This window comes from Rhinoraja longicauda, chromosome 7, assembly GCF_053455715.1.
Source record: "Rhinoraja longicauda isolate Sanriku21f chromosome 7, sRhiLon1.1, whole genome shotgun sequence".
In the NCBI taxonomy this organism is placed as follows: domain Eukaryota; kingdom Metazoa; phylum Chordata; class Chondrichthyes; order Rajiformes; family Arhynchobatidae; genus Rhinoraja; species Rhinoraja longicauda.
In genome coordinates this window covers 52770259-52786673 of record NC_135959.1, presented here as the reverse complement: position 1 = coordinate 52786673, position 16415 = coordinate 52770259, and the positions used below count along the sequence as shown (strand labels likewise).

The window sequence follows — 16415 nt, the reverse complement described above, 5'->3', positions numbered from 1 at the left end:
CTTCTGTCTACTTTCACGCTATTACTTAGCTGGTAACTGTTATAATCGGCATGATACCAATGCTGTTATTTGCTTTTTCTAGGTTATCGCCATTCCTGGAGTGTACTGATTGTATTGTCTGTACTAACCGTTGGAATCGGATTTGGGCTCATTGTTTATGAAGCTTTCCAAGCGCGTGACTCCATGTACATACTGGGAGGAGGATTCTTCCTGTTGGCTGGTAAAGAAACTTGGGATTTAATGCATTGAACACTAGGGGATGCATGCATGAAAACTCTTGTGTGTGAAATGGCACTTTGTTTTGGAAAGGAGTTGAGCTGTTTTTTTGGTGGTACTGTTCATTTCAATGTTATTATTCAACATCACGTCCTTCTCTGGTTCTTGACAACCACATCAATTGGGAGAGGATATTTGGTGGAGCATTATACAGTACAACCTTTATTGATATACAGCACAGTTATAGGTCTAATGGTTATACAAAGTAGCTTTTCGGCTTCCGTATGCTTCCGTATGCGCAAATTACATTTTCATAACACGTCAATTTGTGTGCTGTATGATTGAATTTAATCGAATGCCTGTTCACTAAATTAGATACAGCTGGTTGTGCACATTTTGCAATTTAACACACTTTGGTAAACTTGGCCAGGATTCTTCATGCACATTTAGAGGTCTCTGGATATGTGCAGCTATTGAAAACAGCACACAATGTGTATTTTGTATGTTTAGTGAAGAATTTATTTGCGTGTACCAAGTCCACAACTGAATGGGGATCTTTGGTGTTACACGATCCACAGGTTTGGAGTTTGAAGTGATGCGGTCCCTTCATCCCCCGTTCTCTCACTGATTCTGTGCCTGACCTAACCTTCCATCAACCTAAACCTCATCAGACTATATGACTGCCTCCTCTGTCCCCTGTCTGACCATTGATGCTGCTCTACTGCCATTTCAGAGATTCCCCTGATCACTGCATACTCCCGTGTTCCTATATCCACCCTCTACCAATCCACCTGTCTACTTGACGTCCTTCAACAGTGTCGCCATGGAAAAGCTAAGGAAGGAGAGACCATTGTGCCAGATCTGTTCTCATGCATATGATGCATTGAAGCTCTTGTGTGATAGATTCTTACCATTAGAGGACGTTCCCTAAACAATGCGGCTTTAACAGATTTTTTGTAGATACATTGAAAGCCATGCTCCTTGCCATGCATTTTGCCTTTGCAATGCAGACTGCATAGTATACGCATCAGGGAAATGAACTTATTCCAAAATCCTTTTTTATGACAGTCTAATTATGCAAACAATGGCACGTGCTTGCACCAAAGCTACTACTTTTAGACACTTCCTGACTTGGCTGTTCTAAATTTCCTTGAAGAGCAGTCATTATTGTCAATTATCTTCCTATGTGAAGAATCTCTTAATCAGCACTTTTTATCCTTGCCCATAACATTAAACCTCAATCACTTATGCTTGGCATTGTTACCATCAGGGCATTCTCCTACAGAATCTTGCACTTTGAACACTGAAAGCGAAATGCAAGCCATCAATTCATCTAAAAAACGTATCCTGTTTATCTTGGAAAGCGTATTGCTTTGCACTGCAAGCCATTTCGAGTGTTAATCTTTATTTCTTATTAAATCATTTACAGGATGGGGGTATTGCTGATAAGGCTAGGATTTACTGTCCACCCTAACTTGCTCATGAGAAGCTGGTCCTGAATTGTCATCTTAAATGATGGCAACATGGGTGGTGAAGCATTGAATACCAACAACACTGTTGGGAAGGGAATTCCAGGATTTAGAGCCAGCGGCATTGAGGAAACCATGATACACTTCCAACACAGAAAGATTTCTAACTTGGATGGAAATCTACAGGTGGTCTTTTCTTTTATATGCTGCCTTTGTCCTTCTTGTTGGCGGAGGTAGTAGGTTTGGGAAGTGCTGTCGAAGGAGCCTAGGTGAGTAACTCCAGTGCATTTTATGGATGGTGCACCCTACTGCAGCCGATGGTGGAAGAATTGGATGTTTACAGGAGTGAGCAGGTATCAGTCAAGTGGCTGCTTCGTCTTGTATAGTGTTAAACCTCTTAAATATCCATATGTTTATGTTCATAAGTTATAGGAGCAGAATTACGCCGTTCAGCCCATCAAGTCTACTCCACCATTCATCATGGCTGATCTATCTTTCCCTTTAAACCCCATTCTCCTGCCTTCTCCCTATAATCCTTGACAACCCCTACTAATCGAGATTCTCTCAATCTCTGCCTTAAAAATATCCATTGACTTGGCCTCCACAGCCTTCTATGGCAATGAATTCCACAGATTCACCACTCTCTGATGAAATATTGCTGGAGAGTACATCGAGACGTTCTTAATTCCAAGTGAATAATATTACATTGCAGACCTGCCTTATAGATGGTGCAATGGTGTCAGAGAATCAGGAGGTGAGTCGCTTACTGTAGCATATACAATGCTTGACTCGTATTCAAAGTATTTAACGTGGCTCTTCCAGTGAAATATTTAGTCACTGGGGACCCTTGGTTGCTGATGATTTGGCACTCAGTGATGGTAATGCCATTCGCTGTCAATGGTCATATTGAGGTAGTCAATGTCTGACACTTGTCTGATCAAATATCATTTGCTGCATTCAGCCCGTGTCTGAATATTGCCTCGGTGAGATTTTCTGCATGCAGGCAATTCTTGAAGAGTTGCAATTGAAACTGAACATTGTGCATTTATTTCTAAACATCCCATCGTTGCTCTGAAGATGGTTGGGCATAAGACACTGCCCTGTCTGACCATTGATGCTGTTCTATTCCCCTATGCCCCATTCTCCTGCCTGCTCCCCATAATCCCTGACTCCCATACCAATCAACTGTACTTCCTCCTTGTTAACCATCAGCACACGGGACTTCAAGGCAACATGCTCGGTCCCATTTTCTACTCCCTACATATCTTTGACTGTGTAGCCAGACACTGCTTCAATGCCATCACTAAATTCATTGATGATACCATTGTTCAATGAATAACGATGGGTAACGAAGAGTCAGAGTGCAGGGGTGAGATTGATAATCGGGTTGAGTGGTGTCATTGCACAATCTTGTTTTCAATGTTAGCAAGACCAAATAACTGATTGTTGACTTCAGGAGCGGCAAGCTGATGTTCCATGAACCTGTCTTCATTGGCAGAATGGCAGTGGAGAGAGACAACGGTTTCATGTTCATGGGCATTTGAGGTTCTGTCCTAGGAACAGCACTTCGATGCAAACACAAAGAAATCTCATCAATGCCTCTACTTCCTCAGGGGTTTGAAGAGATTTGGCAAGTCACCAAATACTTTCTCAAGTTCCTACAGGTTTACAGTGGAGATCATACTGATTGGCTACATCACAGCCTGGTTTGATGACTCAGACATCCAAGAACGAAGCAGACTGCAGAACATTGAACAGTACAGCACAGAACCAACCTATTTGGCCCACAATGTTTGTGCTGATGATGCCAAGTTAAATTGATCTCATCTGCCTGATGAGGTACGAGGGTAAGCTGGCCAAGAATATAAAGAAGGATAGTAAAAGCTTCTTTAGAGAAAAAGATTAGTAAAGACAAATGTGGATTCCTTGAGGCAGAAACGGGTGAAATTATTATGGGTAACAAGGAAATGGCAGAAGAGTGAACAGCTACTTCGGATCTGTCTTCACTAAGGAAGACACAAACAATCTCTCAGATGTACTGGAGGACAGAGGATCTAGGGAGACAGAGTAACTGAAAGAAATTTGCATTAGGCGAGAAATAGTATTGGGTAGACTGATGAGACTGAAGGCTGATATATCCCCAGGGCCTGATGGTCTGCATCCCAGGGTACTCAGGGAGGTGGCTCTAGAAATCATGGATGCATTGGTTCTATAGATTCAGGATCAGTTCCTGTGGATTGGAAGGTAGCTAATGTTATCCCACTTTTCAAGAAAGGAGCGAGAGAGAAAACGGGGAATTATTATAGAATTATAGACTATTATAGAATTATAGAACAGTTAGCCTGACATCGGTGGTGGGTAATATGCTGGAGTCAATTATTAAAGAGGTAATAACGGTGCATTTGGATAGCAGTAAAAGGATTGGTCCATGTCAGCATGGATTTATGAAGGGGAAATCCTGCTTGACTAATCTTCTGGAATTTTTTGAGGATGTAAAATGGATGAAGGAGAGCCAGTGGATGTGGTATATCTAGACTTTCAGAAAGCCTTTGATAAGGTCCCACACGGGAGATTGGTGAGCAAAATTAGAGCACATGGTAATTGGGGGTAGGGTATTGACATGGATAGAAAATTGGTTGGCAGACAGGAAGCAAAGAGTAGGAATAAACGGTTCCTTTTCAGAATGGCAGGCAGTGGAGAGTGGAGTGCCGCAAGGCTCGGTGCTGGGGCCACAACTATTTACAATATATATTAGTGATTTGGATGATGGAATTAGAAGTAACACTAGCAAGTTTGCAGATGATACAAAGCTGGGTGGCAGTGTGAACTGCGAAGAAGATGTTAGGAAGTTGCAGGGTGACTTGGACAGGTTGAGTGAGTGGGCAGATGCATGGCAGATGCAGTATAATATAGATAAATGTGAGGTTATCCACTTTGGGGGCAAAAAGAAGGAGGCAGATTATTATCTCAATGGTGTCAGATTAGGTAAAGGGGAAGTGCAATGAGACCTGGGTGTCCTTGTGCACCAGTCACTGAAAGTAAGCATGCAGGTACAGCAGGCAGTGAAGAAAGCTAATGGCATGTTGGCCTTCATAACGAGATGATTTGAATTGAGGAGTAAAGAGGTCCTTCTGCAGTTGTATAGGGCCCTGGTGAGACCTCATTTGGAGTATTGTGTGCAGTTTTGGTATCCTAATTTGAGGAAGGACATCCTTGCTATTGAGGCAGTGCAGCATAGGTTCATGAGGTTAATCCTTAGGATGGTGGGATTGTCATATGAGGAAAGATTGGAAAGACTAGGCTTATACTCACTGGAGTTTAGAAGGATGAGAGGGGATCTGATTGAGACGTATAAAATTATAAAAGGACTGGACAAGCTCAATGCAGGAAAAATGTTCCCAATGTTGGGGGAGTCCAGAACCAGGGGCCACAGTGTAAGAATAAAGGGGAGGCCATTTAAAACTGAGGTGAAAATAAACTTTTTCATCCAATTTGTGGAATTCTCTGCCACAGAAGTCAGTGGAGGCCAATTCACTGAATGAATATAAAAGATAATTAGATAGATCTCTAGGGGCCAGTGGAATCATAGGATATGGGGAGAAGGCAGGCACAGTTTACTGATTGTGGATGATCAGCCTTGATCACAATGAATGCTGGCTCGAAGAGCCAAATGGCCTCCTCCTGCACCTATTTTCTATGTTTCTATGTTTCCATGTACATATCCCTCTATTTTCTGCACTTCCATATGCCTCAAGAAGGAAGTAATATCTCCAAGGACCCACACTGCCCTGGCCACACTCTCATCTTGCTGCTAACATCGAGAAGGAAGGACAGGAACCTGAGAGTCGTTACCTCCTGGTTCAAGAACAGCTTCATCCCATCAACCGTTAGGCTCTGCACAATGCTAAACACAACCATACCTCAGCCCTGAACCACTATGGACATTATATGAGGTTGCACTACATACTTAGGCTTGCACTATCATGGTCTAGTTAACGAGCATAACTAATAATTTATTTATTATTGTTTATAGTATATTTATTTGTTGTGTTCTTACGTTAATGAGCCTGTCATATGAGGAAAGATTCGAATATAATGTGGATAAATGTGAGGTTATCCACTTTGGCGGCAAGAACAGGAAAGCAGAGTATTACCAGAATGGTGGCCAATTAAGAAAAGGGGAGATGCAATGTGACCTGGGTGTCATGGTGCACCAGTCATTGAAAGCAAGCGTGCAGGTGCAGCAGGCAGTGAAGAAAGCAAATGGTATGTTAGCATTCATAGCAAGAGGATTTGAGTATAATAATAATAATAATAATGCATTACATTTATATAGCGCTTTTCATACACTCAAAGACGCTTTACAGGGATTTTAAAGAACATAGGGAAGTGAATAAATAGATAAATAAGTAAACGAACAGAGAAAGGAGACAGAAGGTGAGGTGAGGTGAGGTGAGTATAGGAGCAGGGAGGTTCTGCTGCAGTTGTACAGGGCCTTGGTGAGACTGCACCTGGAGTATTGTGTACAGTTTTGGTCTCCTAACCTGAGGAAAGACATTCTGGCCATGGAGGGAGTACAGAGAAGGTTCACCAGATTGATCCCTGGGATGGCAGGACTTTCATATGAAGAAAGACTGGATAGACTAGGCATATACTCGCTGGAATTTAGAAGACTGAGGGGGGATCTTATTGAAACATATAAAATTCTTAAGGGGTTGGAGAGGCTAGATGCGGGAAGATTGTTCCTGATGTTGGGGAAGTCCAGAACCAGGGGTCACAGCTTAAGGATAAGGGGGAAGTCTTTTAGGACCGAGATGAGAAAACATTTCTTCACACAGAGAGTGGTGAGTCTGTGGAATTCTCTGCCACAGAAGGTAGTTGAGGCCAGTTCATTGGCTATATTTAAGAGGGAGTTAGATGTGGCCCTTGTGGCTAAAGGGATCAGGGGGTATGGAGAGAAGGCAGGTACAGGTTACTGAGCTGGATGATCAGCCATGATCATATTGAATGGCGGTGCAGGCTCGAAGAGCCGAATGGCCTACTCCTGCACCTATTTTCTATGTTTCTATGTTTCTATGTAAAGCTGCAGCAAGTAAGAATTTCATTGTTCACTTCCCAGTACATAATACAATTAAATATCCTTGATGCTCTTGACTTGATACTTAGTATAACTGTAAATGTATTGAATTATTGTTTATTGTAAATTTACTTGTTGTATTGCTGTGTTAATGTGTCTGTCACACTGCAGCAAGCAACAATTTCAATGTTTTAGACCCAGTGCATATGACAATTAAACTCTCTTGGCACTTGACTCTTGCCTTGACCAGATTTGACTTAATAAAAAGTTGGACTGTTGGTTATGGGATTAGTTTTGGAGTTTTATCAAAAATTCTTGGCTTTCTGCTGGTTTGCACTTTTATGATCTTTCTTTTGGCTTAAATCCAAGAAAGATGAGGTTGTAGTAGTGTATATATTATATTTGGGTGCCACATTCATCCATTTGGTAATATGTTCGTGAGGATTGAAGGGGGATGTTTTTAAAAAGAAGACATCAAAGAGCAGCTCCATGGTGCTTATAAGGTCACTGCTTCTGGAAACTAAGGAGGTGCCCACAGAAAGCAGAGAGCAACTTTAAAGAACATATGCATGCTCTCTTCATTAGACCCTGATTATCGAGTGGTTAACCTCCTGGTAAAAAATTGCTGTGAAGACTGAAATGAACAGAAGTGATAAGTGAAAAATTATATATTTACAATTGATTGTATAAAACCCATTTCTCTTGTGTCTAAAATAGAGATACAAGTGCCTGCAGTCCAGATTAAGCATCAACATCAACATCAACGGTCCATTTTCCTCCACAGATGCTGCCTGACCCTCTGAGTTCCTCCAGAAGTTTATTTTGTGCTCTCTTGTGTTTAAATAATCTTATTAACCTTAAAAGACCAGTTTGCAAGACCAGATTGTCATCCTCGTAACCAGCCAATGTTTCAAGAGTGGTAAAGTCAGTAGAACTTTGCGTGGGCAAATGGACTAGTCTATCAAAAATATAAAACAAAATGGCAATTGAATCTTCTTAGTAAAAATGATAAATTTCACTTTGAGTAACAAGGAACTGCAGATGCTGGTTTACATGGAAAGACACAAAATGCTGAAGTAACTCAGTGGGTCCAGTAGCATCCCTGGAGAATATGGATACGTGACTTTTCGGGTTGAGATCATTATTCTTCACTTGAAGCTTTGTCATAAAATCTTGCATCGCCAGTTGCTGCTAGATAGCATGCGTGAGAAGGAACTGCAGATGCTGTTTTTTTTGGCAAGGATAGACACAACATGCTGCAGTAACTCAACGGGTCATGCAGCATCTCTGGAGAAAAGGAATAGGCCATTTTTCCGAATAGCCCCAGAGATGCTGCCTGATGCACTGAGTTACTCCAGCATTTTGTGTCTAGCATCTAGATAGTATGTTCTACCTTCCAACAGTACTGATGACACATATCTTTTTTTAAATTTTCAGGTATTTTGTCCACATTTTCCATTATTATGTACATCTATTGGATTCAAGCTCTCATTGCTGTGATGGGTCAGATCATTGAACCAAATAAATCATGTCTACACCCGATGGTTAAAGTTCAGTTTGGTTGGTCTTTCATGATGGCTCCTGTTGGCACACTCTTTTCCATACTTGCAGGTTTGCTTTTCTTTCAGGCTGGATGGATGGTCCAAAAGAAAAAAAAGGACATAATGTATTCTGTGCCATTTGAAAAAGTTGGTGATGATGACCTCTGATTGTATTTCCATGTTGTGATTTCCTACTTCTTCCATTTTCTTCCCGTTTCTCCAGTAATCACATATATTGAGTATCTGCAGCCCTCTTGGTCCTAATCCCACTACACGAGTGTAGGGTATGATTGTTGATGTGCTACTTGTCCACTGCATCCATATAGGTGCTGCTCAGTAATCAGATTGGAGTATCTTGCCTTGATTGCCTCTATAAGCCCAAGAGCATGGAAGTAAATTGGATTGTTTGTAGAGTCCCTTAGTTTACTCAGTGTAGACTGCGTCAAAACATAGGTTTTCATATTCTAGGAGCGGAATTAGGCCATTTGGACCATCAAGCCTACTCCATCATTTAATCATGGTTGATCTATCTTCCCCCCTCAACCCCATTCTCCTGCCTTCTGCCCATAACCCCTGACACCTGTACTAATTATTTTTTCTTAGACTGCATCATTCATGGTTATGTATTCCCTCACGGAACACAAGGAAGCCAGCTTTATACTACTTTCAGACCTTTTGGGAAAGCTGTGCCTCAGATTTGAAATGCATTTTGCTCTGTAAACTTAAGTTAATGGAAGACGTTAAGCATTCCGTCTTCCAACAAGTGCCCCCATCACATAAATCTCTGTAGCTTAAGCACCGAAGTGGAAGAAGTGCTCAGCAGTTTAGAGCAATAAACCTTATTCTGCATTTAATTATGCTATATCTAACATGGAGTGTTTGACATTTACAAGAGACATTCAGAACAGTAATGCTTTCCACATCGCTTTAGTGACTTCCTAGCTGCTCCCAAAATGAAAAAATTATGAGCTGTTTCAATTTTTGGGGCAAATTATGATAACAAAGCTTAATTTCAGTTAATATCTATAGTTTCCACCATCTAATTTGTTTCCTCTTACTAACTTTTAAAGCTCCCATTCAGTTTATTTTTTATCTACATGCATTTCCTCTTGGCAGTTACTTAGATGCTTCATGTTATTTTGATTGATATTCATGTGAGTAACATTGTAATATCCTGAGATTGTTTTGCACTTTCCTGAACAATGTGAATTAATCCATTGAGAGAGATGCAGAATTTAATTCAATCACATATCACCAGGGCTAGTGAAGCCAAGAATAAATCAAACCTTTTGTATCCTGTGTGATTTTCTAACTAAGCACTAAAATTAACAAAATAATATCATCAAGTAACTAATATAATTCCAAAGTACTGATGGTATCCTTAAACTGGTGTAGTTTTGCCTCTGTGTATATAAGAATAACCACCTGTTACCTCAGTGAAAAACTACATGTGAAGAGAGTTGGAAGCTTGGCTGTGATTTTATCTCATGTTGTTATCTCCATAATGAATGGCTCAAATACACTATTAGTAAGCAATGTTCTGTTATGAGATTTGCATACACTTCGGATTGATCCAGCCTTGATTTCTAATCATACTGTTATTGAATTGCACAGCACAGAAACAGGCTATTTTGACCCACCTTGTCTATGGCGACCATGATGCCTGTCCACGCATATCCCATTTGCCTGCATTTGGCCCTCTATTCTCAAAAGCTTTCTTATCTAAGAGCCCATCCAAATGCCTTTTGAATATTGTGACAGTATCAGCTTCCACCACCTGATCTGGAAACTGATTCCACACAATCATGGGTCACTGTGGGAGAAACCTCCCTCTTGGATCTCAACGAGTCATGGTCTGTTGAAGGTGGAGGAAGTTAACAATTCAGTCATTGGATGAGGCACCAATTAAGCGACTGTTTGTTTATCCTCGATGATATAGAGCTGTTTGATTGTTGGAGTGCAGTTATCCAGACAAGTGGAGAGTATTCCACCCTATTCCTGACTTGTGCCTCGCCAGCGGTGACGAGGTTTTGGATAAAACAAATTTCTGAACAAAGTTACCGCAGAGTATCGGTCTTGGGCATGTTTTTGCCGCCACTGTGTTTATGTGGTTTAATTCTGTTTGTTTTTTAGTTGAGAGGAAACAGGTCCTTCAGCCCACCGAGTCCGTGCCGACCAGCGATCACTGCACGCTAACACTATCCTGCACACACTAGGGACAATTTACAATTATACCAAGCCAATTAACCTACAAACCTGCACGTCTTTGGAGTGTGGGAGGAAACTGGTGATCCCGGAGAAAACCCAAGCAGGTCACGGGGAGAACGTACAAATTCCATACAGCCAAGCCCCCCCAGTCAGGATCGAACCCGGGTCTCTGGCGCTGTAAGGCAGCAACTGTACTGCTACGCCACCATGCTGCCGTGGTTGGTCCAGTTAAGTTTCTGATTCGTTTCTTGATTCACATCCCCTCCCCCCTACTCTTACAAAATAATAATTGTCTATTGTGTTCACTGTGTGGGCCGACAGCTAAAACCATAAGGCTCTCCTATCCATCAGCAAGACAATAGTGAAGGATTTAAAACACTCATATGTTTTAATATGAACTACTTGGTAGTAAGACTCTGAGTGGAGAAGTGCATGGGTGAGTTCGAGGCTGGCTAAATGTCCTTGATGCCATTGCACCTGGTCAACTTGGCTGGAGAAGTGCCATCATTGGAGCGAGGATGATGTTTGAACCCATAGTGTTACTGTTCACAATTTGCTCAGAGGTTGCTTGACATCACGAGGAATGAATCGAACAAGTCAAAATTTGCATCTGTGATGGTGGAGTTTGTCCTTCAGACTGATTACCTAGACCAATGGAAAAAGGATCCCAATCCAAAACGTCATCTATCCATTCCCTCCATAGATGCTGCCTGACTCGCTGAGATACTCCAGCACTTAATGTTTTACTCAAGGTAAAACCGTTTGGAGTTCCTTGTGTCTCCATGGTTCATCCTTGGCAGTCCTTGCTGAAGATTATTTCTTATGCTTCCATGTTGTACTTTGCACTTAGGACCCTGCCTTCAGTAAGACCAGTTCTGTTCTTGGATCTCCTCCTTCCCTTGCCATTCTTGACTGGATATTGCAGGACTGCAGTTTTGATCTACGGTGTTAGTTGAAGATTCCTTTACTTTGCTAAAACAGCTTGTTTCTACAGTTTGGCAAGCACATAGTTCTTTGTGGTATCAATAGTTGGTGGTTTTCTTATCTATAGGGACCAAGGAGAGCAAGAGCACTCCTTGCCCTTATCTCTCTTCAGTCTGACTCTTCAGGCATAGAAACCCCATCATTATTCCCACCTTACTGTAGTCAAGTTCCAGTTACATGCACATGGAAAAATGACCCTCTCAGCTTGCCCTTCTTGCTTTCCGTCCAGTGGAACAAGCTGAAATCGGGAATAATGCATTCATGAATTCCAAAAATCAACAAACTTGCTGTTTTAATTGACCGTCTATCCAGCTTCCTGGAAGGATCCCGGCCTGAAGTGTCATCTCTCCAGGAATGCCATCCGACCCACTGAGTTACTCCAGCATTTTGCGTCTTTCCTTGTATCTACAATAAATTGTTCCCTTTAGTTTCATTCTCACCATTCCATTTCTTGTAAACTTGATTGAATCTTTGTTTGAAATAAACTAATTCCTAACTCTATTTTACTGAAATTATTAAGGCACTGAATTACAGGCAGCACTGAAAGCAGATGAATGCAGATGTAATTTAAACAAGGGGTAAAGGCATTTATAAGAAAATCTTCCAGCGATGCCACCAGACTGATAGCTTCTCCATCCTTATGGATAGAGTTTCTACCCCATCTAAATCTCATAAGATGAAGAAAGACACAAAATGCTGGAGTAACAGCGGGTCAGGCAGCATCTCTGGAGAAAAGTAATAGGTGACATTTCGGATTGAGACCCCTCTTCAGATACCTCCTTTCCCACACCTCTTACGATAAAGTTGGGTCAAAATAAACAGTTGGGAGGGGAAAACAAGCCTCATTAGGACTGATGGACCCCACAATGAAATGAAATAAAGGTAGGTGCATAAGGTGACTCCTGGTTCACTCATCATCACTATTAAATTAATGCACGATTAAATTTAATGCTTGAAAAAAGAAGGAAATTCAAAGGTCATTTGCCAACACAGATTTGAGTGAAATATATATTGCATATTAAAAACGAGCTTATTTGAAAGATTAAATTCATTTAACACAATTTTGGCGGAAGACAGAATTTTCTCGGTATTTGAGACATTCATTATGCAATGCAACAAGATCTGATGGCCAAGAAAACTCTGTGGTTTTGGCAATAGGACAAGCAACACTAAAGGCACAAAGCAAAATAACTTCTCTGTAACATGTGGAATGGAATTGAATAAACATTTAATGTACTAATATGCAGATTGCCAATCCAAAAAGAGAACAGAAAGACTGTAACTCCTGTAAAAAAAGATGCTCATACAATGTAATAATAGGAACCTGTTTGGGATTGTCAATAAATACTACTTTGCAATAACATAAGTTGATTATTTTTTATTATTATTTCTTGCTTAAGTGCTAGTTTAATAAAGGTGGAAATTCATGGAATGATTACACTGCAACTAATGGCATGGTTTCAAAAGGTAATTTTATAAGATGGAAAGATAAGAGACCCCGGTTCGATCCTGGTGCTGTCTGTATGGAGTTTCTACCTTTTCCCCTTGACCGCATGGGTTTTCTGCGGGTGCTCCAGTTTCCTCCCACACTACAAAGACGTATATGTTTGTAGATTAATTGGTTTTGGTAAAAAAATTAAATTGTCCTTAACCAACAATGAACCGTTCTACATTTCCTTGATCAGCATCTGCTTTGTTCTGTTATTTTCACACCATACCCTTCCATATCTCTAGTTTCCCTCTCCCCTGAATCTGAATATGGGCCCCGACCCGAAACATCACCCATTCCTTCTTTCCAGAGATGCTGCCTGACCCGCTGAGTTACTTCAGGATTTTGTGTCTATCTTTGGTGTAAACCAGCATCTGCAGTTCCTTCCTACACCTGATGTAATTAGATGCTTATGGTTATTGAAAATCAATCCTCCCACTCCTAATATATAGCCCTTCTTCAGACTGCTTTACCAAAGCTAGACACAAAAGGCTGGAGTAACTCAACCGATCAGGCACCAGTTCTGGAGGAAAGGAAAAGGTTATGTTTTGTGTTTGAACCCAAAGTCAGAAGAAGGGTCTTGACCCATAATGTCTCCTATTCCTTGTCTCCAGAGTTGTTGCCTGACCCGCTGAGTTACTCCAACATTTTGTGTCTATGGAGGATATCACGTTGAAAATTATCATTGCCTGGAACTGTTTGGGCTTCCCATTTTATCAGCTCGTGCCTGAATGTTGCCTTGTCCTCCTTGCATGCAGCCATGGGTAGCTTCCTTTCCTTAGAACTTGCTTTTTATCAAACTTTGGTACTTAAACAATGACATGAGAAAACAAACAGACGATTTACAACATATATTCATAGATCTGCAGACACACAGCACTTGCAACCTGCCTCAATATGTTCTGGCAAGTCTGGCCACTGGTTGAAAGAGGAACAGAGCTTATATTTTAGGTCAAAGACCGTTTAGTTCAGTTTAGAGATACAGTGTGGAAACAGGCCCATCGGCCCACTGAGTCCGAGCCAACCAATAATCACCCTGAGCACTAGTTCTATCTTACACTCTAGGGACAATTTACAGAAGCCAATTAGCCTTCAAGTCTACACGTCTTTGGAGTGTGGGAGGAAGCGGGAGCACCCGGAGGAAACCTACGTGGTCACAGGGAGAATGTGCAAATTCCGTACAAACACCCGAGCCGGAGCTGGCAACTTGCTCTCAAATTCAGGGTCCTTTCTCTGGCATGTTGGTGCGAGGTTTGTGTGACCAAACCAGCTCAAAACCCCTTTTTACTTATTTATTCAAACATGCTGGTAGTTTCTCATGCTTACACTAGGGTCCACTCTGGGAAGGGTTCCGACCTGAAATGTCACCATCCTTTTCTCCCGAGATGCTGCCTGACCCGCTGGATTACTCCAGCACTTTGTGTCCACCTACTCTGGGACTGTTCTTTATTCTTTGTTCTGTTGTCTCTTACTGCCTCTGCCTAATTATCAATAACATTGGCTGATTTGCACTAACATGCAGCCCAAGATAATATTTACAGAACAGGAACATAACAGTACATCATTTGCAGTTCAACCAGTTTTGTAAAATTGCAACATAACCCCCCAACTTTTATATTCTTTGTCCTGGCCTAATTACCTCTTGTTGCTTATTAAAGGATCTACAGTATGAACTTGGACCCCAGAGTCCCTCTGTTCATCGTTTCCTTAATGTGTTACCAATTACTGGAAACGTCCTACTCCAGTTGATCTGAAAAGCACCTCTTTAACATGAAAATTGCTGAAATCCCCCAATTTCACTGAAGTTCGTGCAATCTGTTTAACATCTGTTTATTATCTCATACTCAGCGACAGTTAACAAAACAAGAAATAGTTGGCATGAGTTCCTGGAATTAAAGCATGTTATGATTGGAACCAGATCATTAATTAGGATCTACAGGCAATAATTCTGCCTTCTTGGACTAAACAGACATTTACTCGGGCAATGTTAAGCACAGTGGCACAGTGTATACACCTGTAGGGCAGCACAGTGGCACAGTGTATACACCTGTAGGGCAGCACAGTGGCACAGTGTGTACACCTGTAGGGCAGCACAGTGTATACACCTGTAGGGCAGCACAGTAGCACAGTGTATACTACACCTGTAGGGCGGCACATAGGCACAGTGTATACACCTGTAGTGCAGCACAGTGGCACAGTGTGTACACCTTTAGGGCAGCACAATGGCACAGTGTATACACCTGTAGGGCGGCACATAGGCACAGTGTATACACCTGTAGTGCAGCACAGTGGCACAGTGTGTACACCTGTAGGGCGGCACATAGGCACAGTGTGTACACCTTTAGGGCAGCACAATGGCACAGCGTATACACCTGTAGGCAGCTCAGTGGCACAGTGTATACACCTGTAGGGCGGCACAATGGCACAGCGTATACACCTGCAGGGCAGCTCAGCGGCACAGTGTATACACCATTAAGGCAGCACTATGGCACAGCGTATACACTGGGCGGCACTGTGGCCCAAACGGTAAACGGTAAAGCGCCAGAAATCCGGATTCGATACTGACAGGACAGGAAGGCCCTGCAGAGAGTAGCGCGTTCAGCAGAACGCACCATGGGAACTACACTCGCCCCCTGCAGAACCTATACATCAGGAGATGTAGATCGAGAGCAAGCAAGATTATGAGGGACCCCTGCCACCCCAGTAACGGACTGTTCCAGCTGCTACGATCAGGCAAACGCCTCCACTGTCACACTGTGAAAATGGAGAGGATGAGACGGAGTTTCTTCCCACACGCCATCAGGACTGTTAACTATTATAACTCCAGGGACTAAATTTTGTCTTCTCTGTATTAACTTTATTTATATGCTGTAACTGTAATTCTTTTTTTGCACAATCCGCAGGCATTGCCACTTTCATTTCACTGCACATCGTGTATGTGTATGTGACAAATAAACTTGACTTGACTTGACTTGACTACAGGTGCTGTCTGAATGGAGTTTGTACTTTCTCCCTGTGACTGTGTAGGTTTTCTTCAGGTGCTCTGGTTTCCTCCCACACTCCAAAGACATGCAGGTTTATCGGTTGATTGGCTTCGGTAAAATTGTAAATTGTCCCTTGTGTGTTGGATAGTGCTAGTGTACGCTGATAGGCGTGGACTCGGTGGGCCGAAGGACCTGTTTCCTCACTGTATCTCTAAAGTATCTAAAGTATGAACACAATCAAGCCATACACAAGTACAAAGGGTAAAGTGCAATGAGAGAAATATCAGAGTGTTGAATGTAGTTTTACAACATTGTAAATTGAAGCCAGACAGTTCAGACTCTACCTTCAAGTTTGCCAACACCCCCACCATTGTTGGACGAATTGCAGATGACCATGGGCCAGAATATAGGAGGGAGATGGGCCAGAGTATAGGAGGGAGATGGGCC

At 42.0% G+C, this 16415-nt stretch overlaps 1 protein-coding gene across 1 annotated transcript in view; it reads left to right on the top strand.

Moving 5' to 3' along the window:
* LOC144595286 (transmembrane protein 182-like) overlaps nucleotides 1-12845 on the top strand; it is a 44525-nt gene extending 31680 nt beyond the window's left edge. Inside the window, exons 5-6 of the mRNA XM_078402591.1 lie at nucleotides 83-220; nucleotides 8200-12845. Coding sequence (XP_078258717.1) covers nucleotides 83-220; nucleotides 8200-8471 — 410 coding nt within the window. The 3' untranslated portion in view covers nucleotides 8472-12845. The remainder of the gene's footprint in view (nucleotides 1-82; nucleotides 221-8199) is intronic.
* Nucleotides 12846-16415: the final 3570 nt, after the last annotated feature.